This window comes from Macaca mulatta, chromosome 17, assembly GCF_049350105.2.
Source record: "Macaca mulatta isolate MMU2019108-1 chromosome 17, T2T-MMU8v2.0, whole genome shotgun sequence".
NCBI lineage: Eukaryota > Metazoa > Chordata > Mammalia > Primates > Cercopithecidae > Macaca > Macaca mulatta.
The window spans coordinates 72,395,859-72,420,132 of record NC_133422.1 but is presented as its reverse complement, the minus strand read 5'-3'; the positions used below and the strand labels follow the sequence as shown (position 1 = coordinate 72,420,132).

The 24,274-nt window shown below is 36.6% G+C and overlaps 1 protein-coding gene across 50 annotated transcripts in view; it reads right to left on the bottom strand.

Moving 5' to 3' along the window:
* The window catches only part of SCEL (sciellin), a 111,675-nt gene that overhangs the window by 29,888 nt on the left and 57,513 nt on the right, over nt 1-24,274 (bottom strand). For 7 of the 50 annotated variants that reach the window (XM_077974491.1, XM_077974492.1, XM_077974457.1 and 4 more), the window contains 14 exons: nt 20,849-20,893; nt 19,047-19,106; nt 18,689-18,748; nt 16,297-16,356; nt 15,703-15,762; nt 15,276-15,335; nt 13,952-14,011; nt 9,567-9,626; nt 8,556-8,615; nt 7,542-7,601; nt 4,749-4,799; nt 3,735-3,794; nt 259-318; nt 55-114 (listed from right to left, as the gene is read on the bottom strand). In XM_077974491.1, the coding sequence (XP_077830617.1) occupies nt 55-114; nt 259-318; nt 3,735-3,794; nt 4,749-4,799; nt 7,542-7,601; nt 8,556-8,615; nt 9,567-9,626; nt 13,952-14,011; nt 15,276-15,335; nt 15,703-15,762; nt 16,297-16,356; nt 18,689-18,748; nt 19,047-19,106; nt 20,849-20,893 (816 nt within the window). The remainder of the gene's footprint in view (nt 1-54; nt 115-258; nt 319-3,734; nt 3,795-4,748; nt 4,800-7,541; nt 7,602-8,555; nt 8,616-9,566; nt 9,627-13,951; nt 14,012-15,275; nt 15,336-15,702; nt 15,763-16,296; nt 16,357-18,688; nt 18,749-19,046; nt 19,107-20,848; nt 20,894-24,274) is intronic. The other 43 variants (XM_077974459.1, XM_077974493.1, XM_077974495.1 and 40 more) reach the window with 16 other exon arrangements.

Sequence of the window (24,274 nt, the reverse complement as noted above, 5' to 3'; positions counted from 1 at the left end):
ATCCAGGGGCAACAGACAAATAAAAACATGAATTGACTGCTTCTATTTGATTACCTCTGATTGTTTCTGATTGCTGCAGGATTTACTTTGATGAGGTTAGCAAGATCTTGGTTTCTTTAAATCAAACAATAAAAAGAGAGCAGGTTAATTATGAAGTTCTTTTGGTAATATCATTAAGGTTATAAATCTGCTTGAAATAATAATAAAACTTAATATTCTTTCTGACCAAAGCACATTAAAACAACATAATTTTATTACCTTTGGTTGTTTGTGAAAATTTCAGGATTCACTTTGATGAGTTTATCAAGATCTTGTTTTCTTTAAGTGGAAAAAATATTAAAGCAACTTGGATTAGAGATAATCATAGGTTTAAGGTAATTGGAAATGGAAAGGATAATAGTATAAGACATATTGTTTTAGTATTGACTAACCATGAAATATGTTTTCTAAACAATTTAGGGGATGAAGAATTACGCTTTATCAGAAGAAAACTTACTCTAATTTCATACATTTTATTGACAGAGCCTATCTACAAGGGCATGCTGGTTAAGTCACCATAGCAAACATTTGGTAACTGACAATTGTTCATTCTTGAATGTATTAACATTATGAAGATACCAACTGATTTTAATATCCTTATTTTTAAAATCAGGTTAATCAACTAAGGATATCAATTTAAAAAAAAATAAACTCTAAAATGGGGATTATTGTTAATATAAGGCTTAGCAAAGAGAGTTCCAGCAATCCATCAATTTCAAAGTGCTCCTCTAAACCCATTTTAATACTTATTCAGAGAAATACATGGCAGTTATCATGGCAAGAGATTGCAGAACTGACAACACCTGCTTCCAGTACCATCTGGGAAACAATCTACATGTACCTCTCCCTGCAACAGTGCTTTTTCCTTATATAAAAATAAAATACATTTTATTCCTCAAAAAAAAAAAAAAAAAAAAAAAAAGGATGCAAGGTCAGGGACCAAAAGAGCGTCATTTAGAGATGAATCATCAGAACGTCTGAGAAAAGGTCTGCATTTTCTTCCCCAGCCTTCAACCTTTCCATAGAATGTTCAAGGCTTCATTTAGTTTGATTTATTCTTCATGGTTCTCACCTCTCCACAGCCTATGGAAAGGCTCTAACTGAATTTTCCCTATTTTGAGCTTTATTCTGTGATAATGTTCTCAACTGAACATAATAAATTGATATCTATGAATACTATTAAAAGAATGATTGACATATGAAAACTATCCACAACATAATTTCCTTGTGTAAACTGATGACAAAATCTGTCACAAAACTAAACTGTGTCAGAAAGACAACAGTCTTTAAAATGAGGTTAATTTCACATATTATTATAAAATACAAAGAATAAAACTTTGTAGAGTGGACAGTATGTTCAAAAGCCACAATTTTTTAAAAATATACAATTAATCACAATATTGGTTAGTGTAACTACAGATAATATTTATGTGTCAGCAAAATTAAGAGTAACATTAAAAAAAAAAACAAAAATCCACTAGAACTTCCATTTTCACTGTCCTACTGAGCACAAAAATTTAATTTACCTAATAATCTAGAACAATTATATACTAACCACTGTTACATAAAGCCCAATAAGAAATACATTTTACATCACAGCCTAAAACTGTCTTTTACCAACAGCCACACACACACACACACACACAAAGACATACATTTTATGAAATAATATTCTTACTACATAAGAACTCTCATATTTTCTGTTCAGTTCATTCTATTTAATTAAGAGAAAAATGCTGATTGCCATTCACTAAATTAATTACAAGACCCTTTAATGGATTGCAACCCACATTTGAGAAACACTAGCTCAGAAAACATAAATATATGCTATATTCTACCACCACTCCTATAAAGACAACACCATGTGTTAATAAAACAAAAATCTCAGGAACAGTCTGGAATTGCCTTGATTGATAGCATCATGCAATTTTTGAAAACAACAAATATGTAGATTTTTTTCAGGCCCTAGATCCTGCAAAGCAAGATGTCTAAATTTTATCCAGGAAAATGTAACATTTTTTCTCTCAAGTTACTGTTTTTATTTATTTAGCTTTAAGAATGTAGTAAAGGATACATTAGGATATTTAGGTTATTATTACTTTCATGCAGTTTAAAAGCTGTAAAGTGTTTTGCAATCATTTGCACATTTGTGCCATTTTAATCTATGAAGCAATCTTTCAAGTGACCCTGTAAGAACAGTAAAAAACACCTCCTGGTCATCCCACAGCAAGAGCAACACTCCTATCTTTACAGCCTCTGCTATTTCCCAAGGTGCTTAATTAATTTTTATGTATTTTAAGATCAAAGTCTGTGTGCTGTGATGTAAAGACTAGGAGTTGGGCTGGGAGTTAGAAGATCTCACAGATGACTGTGAGATTTTCGCCCCTGGTCTCAGTATTCTCATCTGTAAATGAGGAGGTTGGATTGGATAATCTCCAAGGCTCTGTCCATCTCCAAACATCTCCTCCTAGGACTCCATGAATACGAATTTTACTGCCTCTGTGTTTATTAATTAGCTCTTCAGTATCTCTCCTTTTTAAGAATGCAACTCATTGACAATATATTCTATATTCAGCAAGCAGTACATGAGTGCTCCAAAATGTAATATATTAAACTGACAACCTATTATTGTCTTGGTGTAGCATCTCTGTGCCCCTGGTACATAATTAGCTTTAATCTATGTTAATTGCCTGCTGTTAATAAGATTGAATATGCCTACTGAATTCTCTTTTTGGCTTCCACAACCTATAATTATACCTAATGTACAAGTAATGATACCTGGTTGTAAGCTGTGAACCCAGTAGGTGCTCAGTAATTATTCACTGCCTAAGAGATGATAGAACTACTATCAGTCTTCCACTAATTTTTTCTGTGGCCTGCTCAAATCACTTAACCTTTCTGAGTCTTAATTTCCTCTTCTTCAAAATGAGTAGATTCATCTGGAACACTGGTTTTCAAAATTATTCAAACGACTGGGCCAAGATATCCTAAGGTTCCTTCCCTCCATCTCCAAAATTTTACAATTTGTATACGTACCAACAGAACTTAAAAGGGGAAATCATGAAACCATTCTTAAGATGTATTTATATATAAAACAGTAATGTGTAATGACATTAAGTCTTCAATTAACTATAGACAAAAAGTGAATTTCATTATCTTACTGACATTACTTCAAGAAGAATTATTAAACTTTAGGTCCATCACCTTGCTGAGCGCAGTAAACCTCCCAAGAATAATGAACCTCATAAAATTTCCACTGACTACCAGAAAACTCTAAAATGAGGTGAATGATATTGCTAATGATTAGTCCAATGAAGTGTCTAGGTCTTTTTTCAAAAAAATTAACTACCATTAATAAATTATCATCAATTTCAAAGACAAAAGTATTAATTTCAATACCATACAAAACAAAACATCAACAGCTCCTAGACTACCTATGTTCCTTCCTGCCCATTTCTCCAACCGCTCTGTTCAGTTCCTTTACTGGAGGCTTAGAGAAGAGAAAGCACAGCCATACATTGTTTCCAGCTGCCTCTCTTTCTTGCAATTAACAAATATTGAGACATCTAGGTTTCCACCTGCGATGATATTTTGAGATTTGCATTCAATTTGCCCATAGAATAATTCTAAATCATTTCTATTAATTTTGGGTTTACTTAACGAGAAACATAACAAAACTCACACCCATCTCTTACCCATCAGTGTTTTTGACAACTTTGGGGCTGACATTAATGTGTTCATCAAGACCTTGTTCACTGCGAAAACAAAATTAGAGGAAATTGGCAAATTTCATACCGGCATTTCTTTTTTTTTGTTTCGACAGGTGTAAATCATTCAATAGAATCCTAGTGTAAGAAGTCATGAGTTTACTGAGTTTCCAATTTATATATATTAGTTACCATTTTTTTAATCCTCAAAACAACTCAGTGACATCCACATTACCACCCCTACCCCCACCCCCACTGCCTTTATAAACAAAGATATTGCACTTCAGAGGGATAAAGGCATTCCCTGGGGCCAGATACCTAAGAAATGGCTGAGGGTGAACCAAAATTCCAACCACAGGAACTGGACCGCAAACTCCACACTCCTTTCCCCAACATCCTCCCTCTGTCTCATGTTCATAACAATCCCTCACATCCATACAATGCTTTTCACCTACATTATCTTCACAGTAATTTAATGAGTGATAGTTTGGGGTTTCTCTGCCATGCTTTTAGTAACTTTTGTCCCGTGTATAATGGGTCTTAAGTTCTCAAGAACAGAAGTAAATTCAATGTCATGCAAAAAATATTCTAATCAAACATAAGAATATTATGTTGTCAGTTTTCTTGCCAGTTATTTAAATATTAATCTCTGGGTTTGTGAGAGAACAGAAAGCCAATATTTACTTATTTGTTCAGTTTTATGAACTTGTAATTTACTATGAATTTATGATTATAATTTAGTTATGCTATTACTGTGTCAAAGGAACTTCTAAAGTAGTAATTACAGAATTACCTTCAATATTATCATCTTCAACAATAATATAATGAAATTAATGAAAGCAATAATAGATAAAAAAAATCTATCCAGCATTATTATACATCAACTTGTTCTCATTTTTTTTCATGTCCCCTTTCAAAATGTCTTTAGTCAATAATTAATCTTATTTTGGGGCATAAATTGGAGACTTGCTAAGAAGTCTTCAATAATCTTAATAGACTTACCTTTTGTTTGCTGAAGGGATCACTTTGATAAGATTGTCCAAGTCTTGGTTCCTAAAAAAATGTTAAGTTTCAGTAGCTGACTAGGTCAACTAAAATCCAATAATTTGTATATTTTTTCAGCCTTAATATTAACCAAATGATTGTTGCTAATTTAAAACTTCATCTATACTTAAATTTTTAGCCTTATGTAAAAACAGGTAGCTACTGTCAATTCATTTCTTGCATATATTTGTGTATATGATAATTTAATTTAGTTTTATTCTTGTTTCTTTCAAGTCAACCTCAAAGCAGAATTATTCCTACACTCTTTATTTTACATACTTTATCTGTGTGGCAGAATTAGACCATTTAGAATATTTTCTGGAGGTTATAATGAGCGAGAGAAAATATAAAATTATTCATTATATCCATATGTTCCTTGCTCCCCTTCTTCCACAACAAACAGAAGCTGAGATTTTTTGTAAAAAAAAAAAAAAAGAAAAAGAAAAAAAAGTCATTTTCTGATTCTATGTAGGTAATATATATAATATAAATATGTAATATTCACACTACCCCAAGATATTAAATCACTTCAGAATCACACTTCATGCAAAGCTAAATTAGAGCGAGCGAGGCATCAGTTTATATAATTTACGTTTCTATTCTAAACACTCAAATAGTCATTCATCGCTCTACAGAGATGCTGCTGTTATTACAGTAATGATACCAACCCTAACACCAAAGACCTGAATAGGAAGCCTAATTTGATATACTTTATTATTGGATGATATGTTATATATCCTGGAGAGAAAATAATTGGAAAGACTTATATCTTAACTAACCCTTAAGACTAATCTATAGGTTCATTTTATCATGTGCGTATTCTTCCATGTAAATTATTATATTCTATTACATTGAACTGTTTAAAATTGCCATTTTGTTGGTCAAAAATAGTTGAATGTCAGCAATTTCATAAGATTCAACCTCCCAGGAAAATGTATTTGCTATGTTCTTCACACTGAGTAGTGCTATGGGAAATTAACAATAAAGAAAAAATTGTTAAGAGTAATAATAATACTAATAGATAATGTGTAATAAGCACGTGAACACTAAGTGTTTTACAAGCATGATCATGTTTAATTTTTGTAGTAACTCATGAAGAAATTAACTCTTACAATCCTGATATTACATATAAAAAAGCTGAGGTATAAAGGAGGTTAGGCAATTTGTCCAAGACTACACAGCTAGCAAAAGGTCCTCTGAACTCAAAAAAATCTCACTACCAAGTAAAAGAAATAGACACACAACCAAATGCAATACATGGCAGCATGTGGCTACCAAAATACAGCCTCAAACATTATAAAGGAAAAGTCATGAATAATCAGGCCATCTTCACCTTTAGAAACTAAGTCATCTTGGGAGAGGGAAAAGGCAACTGTCTTTCACTGAATCTTAATCTGTAATGTAATTATATGGTTTCTGGATTTAGTGTCTGACCCTCAATAATAAAACTAAAGTTGTATTAATATATGCCAAATCAGGGGGGCAGTAGGGTAGTAGGCTGTATTTCAGACTCCACCTCAACTACATTCAGATTTGACTCTCTTCACCCGCCCAAACAAAATACTATGTAGTCTAGGGGTTAGCAAACTATGGACCTCAAGCTAAATCCAACTTGCAGCCTGCTTTTGTAAATAAAGTTTTATTGAAACACAGCCACGCCCATTTGTTCACAAGGTACTTATGGCTGCTTTCACACTATTGGCAGAGATACTTAAAAACAGAGACAATTTTGGTCCCTGAAACCAGAACTATTTACTATTAGCCCTTTAAGAAAAAGTTGCTGACCTCTGATCTAGTCTAAATAAGTTGTTTGATAGCCACATACTGTAAAATAGACCGTATTCCAATATGCAAAGTAAGATAGGAAATCTGCTGAGAGAAGATATATATCTTTGTATCTTTTATATCTAACTCATGTTCAAATTCATATAACAATATACATTTACAAGTTGGTGATTTTATTATGCCTGTTTATTTACTTAACATGATATGCCTTAGATAAAATTCTTTCTATATAAAAGAAAAATGTCATTCTTTTTTCAATGAACTGAGAATAATTTTTTAAATGACTTCCCAACTTTAGGAATTGTTTGGGTGGTAGACAATAAGAAGAGAGGGAATACATGATGGAAGAAGGAGGAAGAATTTTTTATCATATGAAGACCTTTCTTTAGGCTACTTAGATCTGGGAAATTGTTTGGGGTGATGTTTTGTCTCATGGGGAATTCTCATTAATTTTTAAGGAAATCCTCAGCATGGAACACAAATCTCATACTGGTAAGAGATCATTCCTGTATTTCAAGGAATTCTCTCTCCCATGGCCAGAGAGCCTTGAGCACAGGATCTGCTGATTTGGGTCCCATCATTGGTTGTCTCTACGGTGGGACGATGCAATTTATTTATTTATTTATTTTTGAGACGGATTCTCGCTCTGTCGCCCAGGCTGGAGTGCAGTGGCACGATCTTGGCTCACGGCAAGCTCCGCCTCCAGGGTTCACGCCATTCTCCTGCCTCAGCCTCCTGAGTAGCTGGGACTACAGGCGCCCGCCACCTCGCCCGGCTAATTTTTTGTATTTTTAGGAGAGAAGGGGTTTCACCATGTTAGCCAGGATGGTCTCGATCTCCTGACCTCGTGATCCGCTGGCCTCGGCCTCCCAAAGTGCTGGGATTACAGGCATGAGCCACTGCGCAATTTACCATGTTTTTAAGTTGATTAGGAAAAAATCGGGGGAGAAGTTCCATAAACCTTACCCTTGGTTAGTTGTGTTTCTTTCAGGAGCCACTTTGATGAGGCGGTCAAGACTTTGGCCCCTTCAAAACATAGAAAACCAGATCAGTGGTAGATTTACCGCTGACTTCAAGTATTTGTTAATGGTTTCAAGTATTTGTTAAAACTGAGAAATACTTTTATTATAAAATATTTATCAAAATAATAAAATTAGAGAGCATCTCAGAGGGCTGGGGGTTTTCAGTGTTGACTGTGAATATACATATAGGGACCTAACTAAAACTGGAGAGAAATAATGAATAAGTACTTTTAGAAAATGTTTGATGTGCCAGGCCAGGCGCTCTTCTTAGTGATTTACGTGATTTGTCTAATTTAATCCTCACATCAATCCTATGACATAGTAAGTATTCATAGGAAGTATTATTATTCCAGCTTCATAGAGGGAATAACTGAGACACAGAAAGCTTAAGTAATTTTCCCACATGGCTAGTGGTAGCAGAGCTGGGATTTAAAGCTAGGTAATCTGGCTGCAGAATGCCTGTGCCTTATCATGACACCAAACATCTATTGGAACTTAGTAACTGAATTAGACTTGGGAGTATTGAGAGAGCTCCTGGTGCAATTTCCTCACTTTGCAGATGAGAAACTGAAGCCTAAATAGAAGTGACTAGTTTGAGCACACACAGGTAAGAGGAGCAGAGACAGGCCTATACCCACAACTACGGGGTCTGGTCTAGTTCTCTTTCTCCTCTACTATGTCATCCCTTCTGCTTGAGAAAAATAATAAATCAATGAATAAAAATGTCCTGTCCATGGTGGGAAAACAATTTTATTCGTGATTAGTCAAAGAGTACTCTCATTGTATCAGAAATTGATTGACCAAAATTTTTAACATTTCAGATGTGAAGTAGGCAGGGTTACACGGCTTCTCTTGAAGGATCATTGGGTTCAGCATCAGTCAGCCGAAATGAGGCTTTAATTATACTTTTAGGTATTGGTTACTATGAAACAAAAAAAGGGAGCTTACTAAATCTTACCCTTGAGTACTTTTTTCTGTTCCTGGATTCACTTTGATGAAGTCATTGAGGTCTTTGGAACTTCAAACAAAAAACAAAAAACATGATAAATAAAAATGGAATTAAATAAATTGGCTGTTTCGATTTAAAGGATATATGTACTCAAGATAAATGTTACTATTAAGCTTTGAGATAAATTGGTACAAGACTATGCTCTTAATTTAAAAGACTAAACTTTGTGACCTTCCTACCAATCACTGGTACACTGACATAGTTTCTCATTTACCCCCAAAATAAAACCATACAATTAGGGCAAGACTCCATTAAAAAAAAAATCAGTTAATGAATGACATAATAATCTGCTAAAAACTCTCACCTGGTTCCCCTAAGCATTCCATCTAATGTTACAGCTATAACTAAACTGTTTTGTTAATCATTTCCATTTGTAATATCCTTCTTTAAAAAATGGATTTTATACCCATTATTTCATTCATTCCTAACAACTATCAAGTGACAAAAACCAAACATCATCATTATTATTATTATTGACATGGTGTTTGACTCTGTCACCCAGGCTAGAGTGCAGTGGCTGGATCTCAGCTCATTGTAACTTCCACCTCCTGGGTTCAAGCGATTCTCCTGTCTCAGCCTCCCAAGTAGCTGGGACTACAGGTGCACTCCACCATGCCTGGCTAATTTTTGTATTTTTTTATAGAGACAGGGTTTCACTATGTTGGCCAGGCTGGACTTGAACTCCCAACCTCAAGTAATCCGCCTGCCTCGACCTCCCAAAGTGCTGGGATTACAGGTGTGAGCCACCGTACCCAGCCAAACAAATATTATGATCCTCATTTTATAACTAAGGAGGCTGTAGCTCAGCATTCAAGGGACTTGTTCAAGGACACCAAGCTAGTAAGTAATGGGGTTCAGACTTTCTGATCCCAATCCAAAGGTTTTTCAACACATCTTCTTTCCTGAGTGCCACAAATGGATGGGGAAGAGGAAGGAAGAGAGGTAAGACATAGTCCTCACCCTTGGTCACTTCTGTTTACTTCAGGGGTCACTTTGATGAGATTGTCAAGACTCTGGCCCCTTTAAAACATTGAAGAAATGGTAAGATTGACAACACATAACAACAGTAGACTGACAACAAGAAGATAAAGCTGTTCATTAAAACTCAGAAGCAGTGTAAAAACTCATTGAGATCATGCCAAGGAGTTGAAGATTGAAGATTGTGAAAGGTGACTGCAGAAGTATGTAGGGATTTGTACATCTCTGAAATTCACTGAGACTCAGGGAGACAGTATTTTAGTCTCAGAGCCATTTGGCCGCTAGCAAGTACTGCACTAGGATTCTCTCTACTTTTATGCACTAAATGCTACAATTTTAGCTTTTACCAGGTGCACAAAACATTTTTGTAACTTAGTCTATATACTTGTTTCATGAAATATTCCAGAAGGGATACTCTTTACCAACCTCTGACATGTAGAACTTTAAAACCAGCTTTGGAGAATCCATATTTTGTAAAATTGGCATTCATTAGCAGATTTTTTCTATCACAAAACTGTATTAATACACCAATTTGTTAAAAATCTATGATATGCAACCCAGTAATTGCTTCTGGTACTTATAACTATGTTAGAATTATGAATTTTGACTAGTTGTATTTGGCAACAAACAATAGGAATATTGAAATCTACAGAGTTCTGAAACATTCTGAAATGTAAGATCTATCAACTGTAATATAAAGCACAATCTGGCTGGGCATGGTGGCTCATTCCTGTAATCCCAGCATTTTGGGAGGCCAAGGTGGGAGGATCACTTGAGCCCAGGAAGTCCAGGCCAGACTGGGCAACATAGCAAGATCCTGTCTCCATAAATTTTTTTTTTTAAATTAGCCTGGGATGGTGGTGCACACCTATGGCTCCAGCTACTCATGTGGCTGAGGTGAGAAGATTCCCTTGAGCCCAGGCTTTTGAGGCTGCAGTGAGCTGTGATTGCACCACTGCACTCCAGCCTGGGACAGAGCAAGACCCTGTCTGAGAAAGAAATAAAATAAAATGAAATAAAATAAAATAAAATAAAATTAAATTAAATTCCATGCAGTCATCGAAAACATTTTAGTAGTTTGCTGTTACTCTTTAGCATACGTCGGTTTCTGATCTTAGTGGAATTTTGCTTTTCTCCCTGCATCTACATGTGTTTTCTGCATACCAATAGCAGCAATAAATGCTGCTCTGATCTACAGAGGATGCCACATAGGGAAAAGAATATCCACAGGAAGGCCTTTTTGCACTGCGTCTCCATACTCTGTGACTCTATTAAGGCCATGTCCAAAAGCCCCAAGGTTTTGTCTATACAACATCAAAGATACAGATATTTGAAAGCAACTAGATGTTGATTCAAGTCTTTTATTTGTATCCAGATGTCTGAGAATGTGATATACAGACTCAAAGTAGCAATAATTACTTTGAACCTTTGTCATGCAAATAATGAAACAATTAGCCCCACAGAAGCAATCACTCCACTCCAGATTACTCCTTGTTGATTTCTGCCCAAATGAAGTATGTGGGATTTGAAGGCCAGTGACAGAAAAAAAAAAATTCCCGGGATGCTATTTCCAGACTTGTGTATTCAAAAAAATAACAAAACGGTAAGCATTATAACTCCTCCCTTTGTGTTGGTTGTGGAATTTGCTTTAACTATATTTTAGGACTTGATCTCTTTAAATATTAAATAAAGCACATAATCAAATAAGGTTATTTAAATCTCATAGTTCATAAAGTCCATAAAGAAGAGTAGATTAATGTAGTAATGTACTATTAATGTAATAATGTAAAGTAATATGTGAGTTTATGTAAAGCAATACCTCATAGTATATATATCTGCAGTATTATGGGTTACTTCAATCCACCCTCATAGTATATATATCCATACCTCATAGTATATACCTCATAGTATATTTATCTTCAGAGTATATATATGTTTTGGAAAGCCCACCATGGGCCAGACCCTGCCCCAAGCTCTGGGATAAATGTGAACAATATAGACACAGGATTAAACCTCACAAGGCTTCCATTTCAGCTTCGGAAGAGTCAGGCAATATACAATTAAACAAATAAATGAATACCACAATTCCAAATAACAATATATGTTATGAGGAAAATAAAAAAGAGTGGTTGGTGCCTGCAGTAGTGGGGGTGGGGAACAGGACAGTGACTTAATTATATTCTGTGGTCAGAAATGACCTATTGGAGAAGGTGACGATATGGGGATTGAGCATTCCAGGAAGTGGGAACAGCATATGCTGAAACCTTAAGGCAGGAATGAGTCTGGAATAGAAAAATATCAGCTTGGCGAGGCTTTACTGAGAAAGTAAAAGGCTATTGCTTTATTTTTAAAAGATCCACAGACTTCATTATGTTCAGAAAAAGGAAATGACAACTACTATTCTCAAAAGCCCACAGGAAGTACACACATACAAATATAGACACATGTGCTACATACACGCTCACACACACAGGTACATTCACATACATGTACATATGCACTCATATACACACAAAAGCACATGTGTATATTTACACATATACTCATGAAAACACAAGCAACATGCATACATATGCAATCACGCACATGTACAATGTACACACATGCAATGCACAGACTCATGTACATAGGCAATCACGTATGCATATAGACATATACATATATGCATGCACATGAATGCACACATGCACAAAAACATTTGCATGCATGCATACACACATGAGCATAGGCATGCCCACATACACACACACCAATATATGAAGAAAAATAAGTCCTGATTGGAAATATTATCATTATTTTTTGAGACAGAATCTTGCTCTGGCACCCAGGCTGGAGTGCAGTGGTGCCATCTTGGCTCACTGCAACCTCCAACTCTCCAGTTCAAGCAATTCTCCTGCCTCAGCCTCCCGAGTAGTTGAGATACCTGGCTAATTTTTTGTATTTTTAGTAGAGATGGGGTTTCACTGTGTTAGCCACCATGGTCTCGATCTCCTGACCTTGTGATCTGCCCACCTCGACCTCCCAAAGTGCTGGTATTACAGGTTTGAGCCATCGTACTCAGTCTGGAAATATTATTTTTAATAAAAATTAGAAAAGGAAACATGGATTTTTCTTGGAAAGTTGATATTAAATATTTGAACACTAAATTATGAAGAAAATATAATTCACTTGAATCTTTATTGTTGCAACAATTACTTGTATCTACTATATGCCTGGCATGAGAATCTTATGATCCCTCTTTTGTAAATGAGTAAACTGAGGTACAGGGACACAGTTAGCAAGTGATAGAGCCAGAATTAGAACCTACGATTTTTGGATTCCCTGCTCGCATTCACTACCTCAGGTTACCTCCCTGAACCACCCAGGTACTGAAGGAAATCAATGCTTTCTTCTCCATCTATGGATTGCAAGCTTGTGCAAGCCTCGAACTCACTGGGTCGCTGTGCCTCTGACCATGCCACAACTACACAAACAGGGCAGGCTTGACAGTGTGCACACCAGCTTTTCAACTACCTAAGCCTTTGCCCTCTCAACTGGCCTGCAGGCATCCTTGACACACGTTAGAACTGACAAATAATATCATGAACTGAGATAATTGAATGGAAAGGAATTCAAGGGAAACTACATGCAATTATATGTTACTGTTTCCAGCAACATACCAACAAATTCAGTTTCAAAAATATTCCATCTGCCTTATAAAGAACAAAAAGCAAGAAGATATAAGCTCTCCAGACTTACTTGACAACTCATGGGTAAGAACAAAGTACACTTTGTTAAGCTCTTCATCTTTAAATACACACCACACTACATGCACATACATACACTAAACACAAATACACCACACATGCACATGTAGATCATACATATACACATCCACACATGCACTTACACATACACACACACGCTTATACACACACCCATTTATACACACATGCACTTAAATCCACATGCTACTGATACATGTGCACATACACTCACACACACTACTTATATCTACATACATATGCACTTATACATACATGCACTTATATATAAACACACTACTTATATATTCACACACATACACTAATACATGTACTCACACTAGCATACAAAGAAATAAATCATTTAGTTCAGTAGAGAAGGTCAGCCCAAATCTCATTTAATTTCTCAAATTTATTTGATAACAAACTTCGCCCAAGAATAAAATGCAGGAGATTTAGGTGTATCACTTGCACAGAATTACTTAATATAAGGCGTTTAGAGAAAAAAGAGCTCAGTTTGTTTTGGCCTGAATTCCAATTTACTGTCCTGAATACCAACACTCAAAATTCTAATGTGCTTCTAAATGCCAAACAAAGGGGAGAGGGGAACTTTAAATGCCTTACCTCCTAATATTTTTATTTGTTTCAGGATCCACTTTAACAAGCCCATCGAGGTCTTGTTTTCTTTGGAAAAGGAAATTAATTTTAATGAATGATGTTAAAATATAGCACTAATCAGATGAATAATGGCTGGAAAAATTAAGAAGTGGTAAATATACAAGTTTTCTATATCAATGTAAAATTTTAAAGCTCTACATGAAAATGAAAATTATTCTCTTGTAACTTGAGCTGAAGACCATTTAAGGTTGCTTATTTGTTAGTGATAACTGTGATTTTTTGTTTTGTTCTCAGAATGCATAAGTATATGAAACTTGTTATTTAACAAAATCAACTTTGTCTTCAGATATATCTTGTTAGAACACTCCAGGCAGGCAGCATTGAAGTAACATTAAGTTAGATTAAGTTCTACACTGGACCCAGACAGTATAAATTTCTACTCAACAAACTGGATACAATTGCCTATTCTGTTTTTAAGTAGTAAGAATAATGTTGAGAATCATAATTTCATAATAACAATAATTTAACAATATTAACTAAAAGAATAAGAATGTATGCTTTCATATAAACTCAGTTATCTACCTAGCCCAAACCCTTTTAAATATCAGTTCCTTCAGAGTAGATTATGGTGAGCAAAAAAGGGCAAGAAAAAACAGCTCACATAGTAGAAAAATTAATGATTCACTCCCCAGGGGGACACCTGGGGCCACCCCATTAAAATACTTTGATACCATAAAAGGCAGAAGCAGAATCTAAAAGGGACAGGAGGGGAAGGCAGAAGCACTGTGACTGGGTGCCATTGCCATGTCAACACAGCTCTGAACAGGAGACAAAGTGGTGGGAGGTCCTCACTACCCCTGTGTGTGCCAGCCCAGCCTCCCCTGGGCTGCCTCCTGAGACCACCACCCTTAGAGAAGTTGAATTAGCAGAGCTTTAGAGAAGTTGAATTAGCAGAGCTTTAGAGAAGTTGAATTAGCAGAGCTTCAATGATGGCTCACTCTTGGCCATCTCTGTCATTTTGGAAAGACGCTTTGACGATTTTGTCAAGACTGTGCATTCTTTAGGCACAAAAAATTCAATTTGATCACTTACTCTGAAGACAAATCAAAGCCCAAAATCTGGGCAAAAAGGCAATTTACTATCAAACATTAAGACAATGCTTCAAAAGTTAGTGGTTTTATTGAGGGCAAGGAGGGATGGTCATGAGGCCTATCTTTATTGTCTAATTCCCTGCTAATAAAATGTGGTTATGAAGCTAAAAAGTCAAATTATTTTATCTTCTGATTGACATGTAACAGAAACCATAATTAAAGACATTAATTATTCTTACCCAGTGGTATTTTCATTTCCTTTGGGATTTACTTTGATAGCATTATCAACGTCTTCACTTCTTTAAAAAAAAAAGGTTTATATCAGTTTCAAAACATTCCCATAATATCAGACACATACATCTTCTGTATTCCCAATGATTAATTCAAGCTTTTGGAGAAAATTATTATACTGACATTAAATTGGCTTTTAGGATAAAAATTGCCTATCAATAACTTAGTTTAATTAATCCTTAGGATTTTATTGGGTTATATGTAAATGTAAATTTAGATCGAATATACTGTATGTAGATTCTTTGAAGTGAAGATCAGGGCACCAGGGATTAGACACAGAAGAGAGAAGCCAAACAAAGATGTGATGCCCTCAATATCACATAATTAATATGAGAGAAAATAACCAATATTTAGAGACATCTGTTCAGTTCTCACCTTCTGCTCGTTTTATTCATCCTGGCATTCACTTTAACAACAGATTCGAGATCCTGTCTTCTTTGAAAAAAACACCAAAACTTGTCAGTTAGGTTACAGTACACTTTTCTCTGAAATCTGTATAATCAAGAATGTCCCTGAATGTGGTGTCAGGTGTTTTCAGGACAAAATGACCAGGAAGAGCTTTGATGTAATTATCCTTAACTTACCTTTATTAATTTCCACAACAGCATTTCATTTAAACGAGTCTAAATCAGTTTAGAAAAACTTCTCAATGTGGCTCTCACTGTGCAATTTTGTCCTTTGTATTTCTTAATTTAAATTAAAATTTGACTCATCTCTTAATTATTTAAGAAAATATGGAATAAGAGATTATGTAGCGGGTTTTCTTGCACCTACTTCAATGTAACTCAAATCAGAGGTCCTATGAAGGAAACAGCACTCATCGTATTCCTTTTGCCTGCTAGGTCTGATGGGTCAAAGCAGTGCAAGAGTTCACTGTCACAAAGGAAAGCATAGCACTCCCATTCCTAATGAGGTATAAAAAGCTAACCTGAATAAAAAGAGACCCATCAAGGTAGGAGATTTACTTACCCTTTCTCGTTTTTGTTAGTCCTTTGATTAACTTTAATTGGACTTCCAAGGCTTTGGGTTCTTTAAAACATTGGGGAAAAAAAAGAGAAAGAGCAACTCAGTGGTATATTCAGAATCTTGTAATGACAAGCAGCAGATTTCCCACAAGAGAATCTCGTAAGATGTAATCAGTGCCTAAAGGATCAGAAGTCCTTGGAAATATTGAATTCAAGTGGCTCTATCCATCATGCAAAATGCATAAGCAGCAGCCTGAGACTAAGATATCAACCATTACTCAGTTATGATAGAGTCAACTTAAAAGTTTTAACCAACGTCTTGGCTTCTGCTTTCTTGGAGGTGGGTTAGTGGGAGGCTTTTAACACATATATTGAGATACTGATTTTAATACATATATTGAGATACTGTCTTATTTAAGCATGAAAATCATTTACATCAGGGGTGGAAATCAATTGATCAATATTTTAAGTCTAAATACTTTGAGGATTTAGACAAGTCATTTCTCCTTAAAAGTTAGCAGATGTGTTTAAAGGGTCTGAAGTCACCTTGGTAAAGTCAAAATAACTGTTATGGTCCCAGCACTTTATATAAATGAAATAAAACTCTCACATGCCAGTGACTGACAATCACTAGCAAATATGAAAGCTAATCTCTTTAAATTCCCCCAAGCTTCCAAGTATTATGCTTTGCCATTTTCACCTCTCTCTGATTTCTCTGTGATAAGACTGTCGATATTTTAAGTTATTTCAACATGAGAAAGAAGGAAGGGAAGAAGAAAAAAGAACTTGGACTTTTTCCCTACCACGCAGACAAGATCAGTTATTCCTGCACCAAAACTCAGTTGTCAACAAATTATCCCAGATTATAAATCTTTTTCCTAGCCCACAAAATGATCTACTTATGATGCTCATCCTAGTCTTCCTTTCGTCTACCACTTTTGCAGAACTCTCCAAACCGTTTTTGAAAAATATCTGGAACCTCATCTATTCCTAGAAAGCTCATATATCCATGAACAACAACAACAACAAAAGGCTATTTTTCTACTTCATCTATTCCATATTTGAAAAAGTCACCTACAATATGTTGGCATGTTTACATTATAGTCATAAGTTGTTAATAAGCATTCAATGCCTGTGTGATGGTTACTGCCAACGCTTTTCATCATATAGACTTTGTTAAGTGTTCTATATCAGAAAGGGTTAAGAATGCATCGCCAAGATTGGCTTGGAAAGCTAGAATGCCATCCTGGGCATAGACTGGCACAGATAAATGGTTTTTAAAAATAACTGTGACAACAGAAATAATTCTCATGTTAGAAAGGCAAATTTCATGACTAACCAAATACAAAGTAAACAGCCAATCTGGAAGGCAAAAATAGTAGAGATCTCATAAATCCTTGCCCTTTGCCATTCTTGACTATTCTGGGATTTTCTCTAATGAAACTGGCATGGCTTTGGTTTCTTTCAACAAGAAAAATAATATCAGTCATGTAAGTCAATTATCTAGTGTATCAGTCAGGCTAGAACTACAAGGTAACCTCTTAAATGCTATCAGCTCAGTTACTAATAATTAATTAACCCATTTTATGATTTAAAATAAATAAAAGCCTAGTTTTGCATTTAAAGATGTTTACAAATATATATGAAGAGATATGCATATGAAATGACTCAACTAAGATTCCAACTGAGAAGTGCCTTATACACTCTAAAGACTTCAGTGGTGGCCAGGCGTGGTGGCTTATGCCTGTAATCCTAGCATGTTGGAAGGTCTAGATGGGCAGATCACATGAGGTCAGGAGTTCAAGACCAGCCTGGCCAAGATGGTAAAACACCATCTCTACTAAAAATACAAAAATTAGCTGGGCATAGTGGCGGGCACCTGTAATCCCAGCTACTCGGGAGGCTGAGGCAGGAGAATCACTTGAACCTCAGAGGCAGTGGTTGCAGTGAGCCAAAGTAGAGCCTCAGAGCAAGATTCTATCTTAAAGAAAAAAAAAAAACAACAGAGAGACTTCGGTGGTGAGGGGCTATGCTCCTAAATGCCTTATTATAAATGTATTTAGTTTATAAATCAACCTATTCTCCACTACTCTTAACAGCTAGTTGTGTTTCTTTCCATTTTAGATATAAAGGGGAACTGGGAGATCATCTAGGTCATATCCTTCATTTTATGGAATGAGGAAACAGAGATGTCCAGAAATTACACAGCTTGCCCAGAGTCACCCAGATTGATGTTGGTGGGAGAGCCAGCACCAAGACACACACTACCTCTGGACCCCAGTCTGAGGCTTATTCCACCAGCCTGCCTGACCCTTGTCCTAAGCAGGAGCTCTCTTCCAGAAAATAGTATACTGTCTGGGACTCAACCAAAATGGTCTGTCTTAATAAAATCTTACCCTTTGCCATGTTTATCTGTCCGGGTACTCACATAGATGAGACTTTCAAGGCTTTTGGCTCTGAAAACAAAGAAATTCACATAAAAGACTGAGTATTGAAATGAAATTGTGTGGTATCTTGAAAGGTCAGATGCAATAAAAATTCTCCATGAACTACTCATTTACTCTTATTGAATGGAAGAGCAGAAATCCTTCTTGGTAATTATGTCTGAACTAAATGTACAATGCTGAGAGCACTACCCCATCTGCTAGTACATTTCCATGCCAGAGGATTCAACTCCCTCACAGCTAATGTCTGAAGGAATAAGACGAGCAATCTGCAAGATAAGATTTTCAGATTTGAGACAGATGCACTTACCTTTTCTCTCTTTCGTCTACCTTTGGATTTGCTCTGAAGAGACCATCAAGACCTTGATTCCTTTAAATGTATTGATTAAGAAAAGCCTCATCAGTGACAATGACCAATGCTTAACCCTATAAAAACATAGACCAGTTTACATCTAAGACAGGAAACAGAAGCTTGTTGGGGAAGATGAGCCACAATTCTTGAAACAGGTATTTTCATAGACTCAAATTTTAAATTGTAGTGGGCCTTAGAGAAAATAAAATAAAAGATATAAACTGGGGATCTGCCAACCACAATAGGTCCATAGAGGTGTTGCTTGGATTCATGGAGCATTTCTATCCTTTTAGCTTTCAAGCATGGGCTTTAAAGTGAGCCCATGTTTACAATGATGGTCAGGACACACAGAAACCTGGATTTTCAGGCTGGGTGTGGTGGCTTATGCCTATAATCCCAGTTCTTTGAGAGGCCAAGGTGGAAGGATCACCTGATCCCAGGAGCCCAAGACCAGCCTGGAGAACATGGTCTGACCCCATCTCTACAAAAAAATTAAAACTTAGCCAGGCATGGTGTTGGTGCCTGTAGTCTCAGCTACTTGGGAGGTTGTGATAGGAGGATTGCTTGAACCCAGGAGATGGAGGCTGCAGTGAGCTATGATTGTACCACTGCACTCCAGCCTGGGTGACAGAGCAAGACCCTGTCTCTAAAACAAACAAACAACAAAACTGGATTTATAGGATCTCCTGAGAATGTCCTGCTGTCCTGCAACACTAGACTCAGTGGAGACCCTCAGCTGGAGCTGAGCTGAGAAGCAGCTGTGTGCTTAGACAGGGCATTTGCTCTCCTTTTGGCCCCAGTTCTCTCACTGCCTGTGTTTCATATAGTCAGTCTCCTCACCCACTCACACCTGCCTGGCCTCAGTGGGCCGTGGAGTCTGTGACTCCTGATCTAAAACCTCCTCTCCTTGTAAATGAGGAAACTGAAGAGCAGCAAATTAAGTGAGCATTATTGCCAGAACAGAATATGAAAAACACATCCCATGATCCTCTGATCAATTCATTTGGCATTTGCCCTGTTTTCTCCTTCTCTTTGATCGCTGTTTAGTGGGTTAGTATGCAAAATAATAGAGAGCTTGCTTACCTTATACAGACCACAAACACAAGCCTTGATTATTGATTTTTCTCTCTTGGCATATTTCAAGTTATACAATTATAAATGATTCAAAACAAGAAGATACAGCCTGGGCAACATAGTGAGACTCCATCTCTACAAAAAATTAAAAATTAGCCACACATGGCGGCACATGCCTGTAGTCCCAGCTACTTGGGAGGCTGAGGCAAGAGGATGGCTAGAGCCCAGGAAGTCAAGGCTGCAGTGAGTTATGTGTGCACCACTGCACTCCAGCCTGGGTAAGAGAGTGAGACCATGTCTCAAAAATAATAATAAACAATATAACATCAACTATGATAATAAAATGTTTTTTGTAATGGTTAAACTAAAATTATTCCATGATCAAACCAAATTCTGTTTACATTCTAGTGATTTAGTATTTCAGGAAGAGAAAAGTGGTTATTTATATAACTGCCTTAATAAACACATGGAGCATGAAAATCAAGGACACTTTCATATTAGTATCTTTAGACCTCAATAACCATTCATCATAACAATGAAATGATGATGATTGCTGCAAGCTTTTATTCAAGATTTGTAGGATATTTTTGACTACGTATGTGGGTCCTCACGCTCAAAGACTGGAAAGGCATAAAAAGTCACAATATGCAACTCAGCAGTAAAAAATAAACATTTAAAAATCTTACCTATTCAAGCTTTTGTTCATTTTGATGAGATTATCCAATTCTTCACTTTGGGAAGAGAAAAAAATGTTTAATGTTAGTAAAAAGCTTGCCCAGGGTCAAAGGGTAAATTTGCCTTAAAATAACAGTTCTCTGAAATACAACACATGCCACTTTTATCATCTGCGAAAATCCTGATGATCCTCAAAGCTCTCATCAAACACCACTTTCTCCAGAATGCCTTTCCTAGTCCTCTAACTGAATAGAGTCCTCTACATTTTTGGAGCCCTTGCAGCATTTGTTTTTTCTGCACCTCCTTTATGACAGATCTATTACTATACTTTGAGTTATAGCCATTGCACACTGGTCTCATGTTAATGCCCCTACCTCTGCACAGGCACACGTATGCGCACCACTTAAAATTTAGAACTGTATTTTACATCAGACACATTTCCGTGTTTTAATACAGTGTCTTTCATACAGTAGATACTTAATACCCACTTTTAATTGAGTCTACACATAGGTACATTGATTAATTACAGCATTGCGCAATGTACTTGCACACGTAGCTTCTAGAAAACATTTGTTCATCAGTAAGTCTGGCTTCCTTCTTAAGTTCTGCTACTTCATTTTCAGGTCAGCTAAATTTGCTAGCCTGTTTCCACATCTGAGAACTGCAAAGCCCTTTCTGGCTGCTGCTTCAGGAGCAACCTATCTAAACTCTTAGGTTCAGGAATTCTGTTTAAACCACATGGGTTCAACCTTCTCTCCCAAGCAGGCACCCTAGGTGAGGTGGGGTGGGGGTTTCACCACAGTGCTATTGGTTTCTTCCTCTAGTTCCCCATCACAGCATGTCATTTCTCTAACTTATCTATTCATGACCGCGCCCCCCCTGCCCACACACACACACACACACACACACACACCCCTTGCCCCACCTCTCTTGCCTTCCTCAGCAAGTTTTTCTGTTCACAAATCAGTAGTTACGCATTCAAGTTTCCTCGTTAAGGACACCTGGAGTACGATCCAGGATTCATCACTTATTCATTGGTGAATCTGGGCGAGTTACCTAACCTTCTGTGGACTCAATTTTCCCATTTGTAAAATAAGAATACTAGTCATACCCACCTCAGAAAAGAATCATAAGCTCATGAATATAAAGTACTTAGCACGACGCCTAGTCAGTCATAAATTCCTGATTAATTTGGGCCATTATAATAAATAATGCCCTGTCAACACTAAATTTTTTGTTTAATAAATGCTTGCTTTACTTTTTTTTTTTTTTTTTTTTTTAAAGGCAAGAGTTTCACTCTTGTTGCCCAAGCTGGAGTTCAATGGCATGATCTTGGCTCACTGCATCCTTCGCCTCCCAGGTTCAAGCGATTCTCCTGTCTCAGCCTCCTGAGTAGCTGGGACTTCAGGTGTGCACCACCATGCCCAGCTAATTTTTGTAGATTTAGTAGAGATGGGGTTTCACCATGTTGGCCACGCTTGTCTCGAACCCCTTACCTCAGGTAATCTGCCCGCCGCAGCCTCCCAAAGTGCTGGGATTACAGGTGTGAGCCACCATGCCCAGCCTAATAAATGCTTGCTATACTTGTTTTTTAATTGCACTTAGAAACACCAAGAATTCGACTTAGCCTTCAGAGAGATGCAATTGCTGAGTCACTTATGTGCTTGAAGATGCCTGGCACGAGGACACTAAGGCAAGAATAGCTGCTGAGGGTAGTCCTCTTAGAGACCCTAAATTAACAGCCAGTACATAGATGAATCCTTTCAAATAGTTTTAGGTATCAATGGTAGAATTGATGCCTGATAATAAATACTGAAATACAAAAGTTGCCACCTCTAACCAAAAAAAAAAAAAAAAAAAGAAAGAAAAAAAGAAAAAATAAAAGATTAATGCTCTATCCTTGCGTGTGACAAACACTACCCAGTCCCTTGATACAGTAACCCATTACTGTTTCTTGCTTGAAATTCTACCCACTAACTCTGAGACTAACAATCTGTTCATGTCCCCAAGGGAAGGAGCAAACCCACGAGTTCTATAAATCTTAGCCCCAGACTTTTCTGACTGGCATGAGTCACAATGATGAGATTATCAGGATTTGGAGTTGCTTTATCCCAAGAAAATTAGCATAAATCATGAGAAGACGCTCTGTGGCAAATTAAATCAAATGGATACTGTATTCCAAATAAAAGACTTAAGCTTTCAAAATGACTTTAAATTGATGAAAGCTTTGGATATTAAGTTTCACCATTGCATTTGTAACAAATTAAATGCTCTTAATCAGATAGCAGTAACATTCCATTTCACAAAGAGCAGCTCGGATAATGAAAGCCATTTCTACTCCCTGTGGATGGCCCAAAGTAACAATACTCTATCATGACTACTACGAACATTTTTCCTGATCCATGTCAGGCAGCAACTTCTCTCTGTGATAAATGTACCTGGCTGTGGAATTTGAGCATTATGGCTAGGGAGCAGGGACAGGAAAGTTAAACTAACTGCCTCTCTCATGGTTTTTATTTGGTTTACACCAAACCATAATTTCCCTTCAGAGTCACTCACTTAGCTGTTTCTCAGATATCCTGATCACCCACCAAACCACTGTCTAATCCCTACTGGAAACAAAATATTACCTGCAACAAAAATAAATCAATAAAATTAGAGATCTAGACACTCAGTGAGAGAAGACATGGAAATGAAACATTCAGGACAATTTCTATAGACTCCATCTGGATTCAGAGCTCCTATTTTGTTTATGAATTTGCACAGAAAAGCCAAGTGTCATATTTTCTTCTCTGCAGTTCTTTTGACAGAGACTGCAATCTCTAACAACACTCTTAGCATTACTAAAATCTATTAAACAAGGAATATTTTTTGAGAGCTTTGGATTTAAACAATGGAATATTATGATTTTACCATAATCTATTAAATACCTACTTTGTACAAAGCATCATGTCACACAATGTAAATGGCAAATAAGACAAAACATCTGCCCTGAGAGACTATAGAGATGACAGAGAAGGTAACACATTTATGCAAATAACAGGAAACAAAACTGAGTATGATTCAGTCTTATAAAATATGAATAGTGCAACTCTAATTGCTTATAGAGGCAGAAGTCACATCTCACTGGATCACTCAGGGAAGACAACAGAGAAGGTGCCACTTGATCCGGATCTTGAACAATGGGCAGGGCTTGGATGGACTGGCATGGTGGCTTGAGACTGGGCAAGGTTACCATGTGGTATAAACAAAGCCAGAGTATTTGGAAACTACAGAGAGAAAGTGGTTTCCCTTGATATGAATGTGGGATAAATACAGGAGTGAAAACAGAAATAACTGGAATGTGAAGCTGGAGCCAGGTTGGCAAGGGCTTTGAATGAGGTTATATGCCATTGAATGGGCAATGAGGATCTGGTTCAGTGATTGAGCAGACTCTT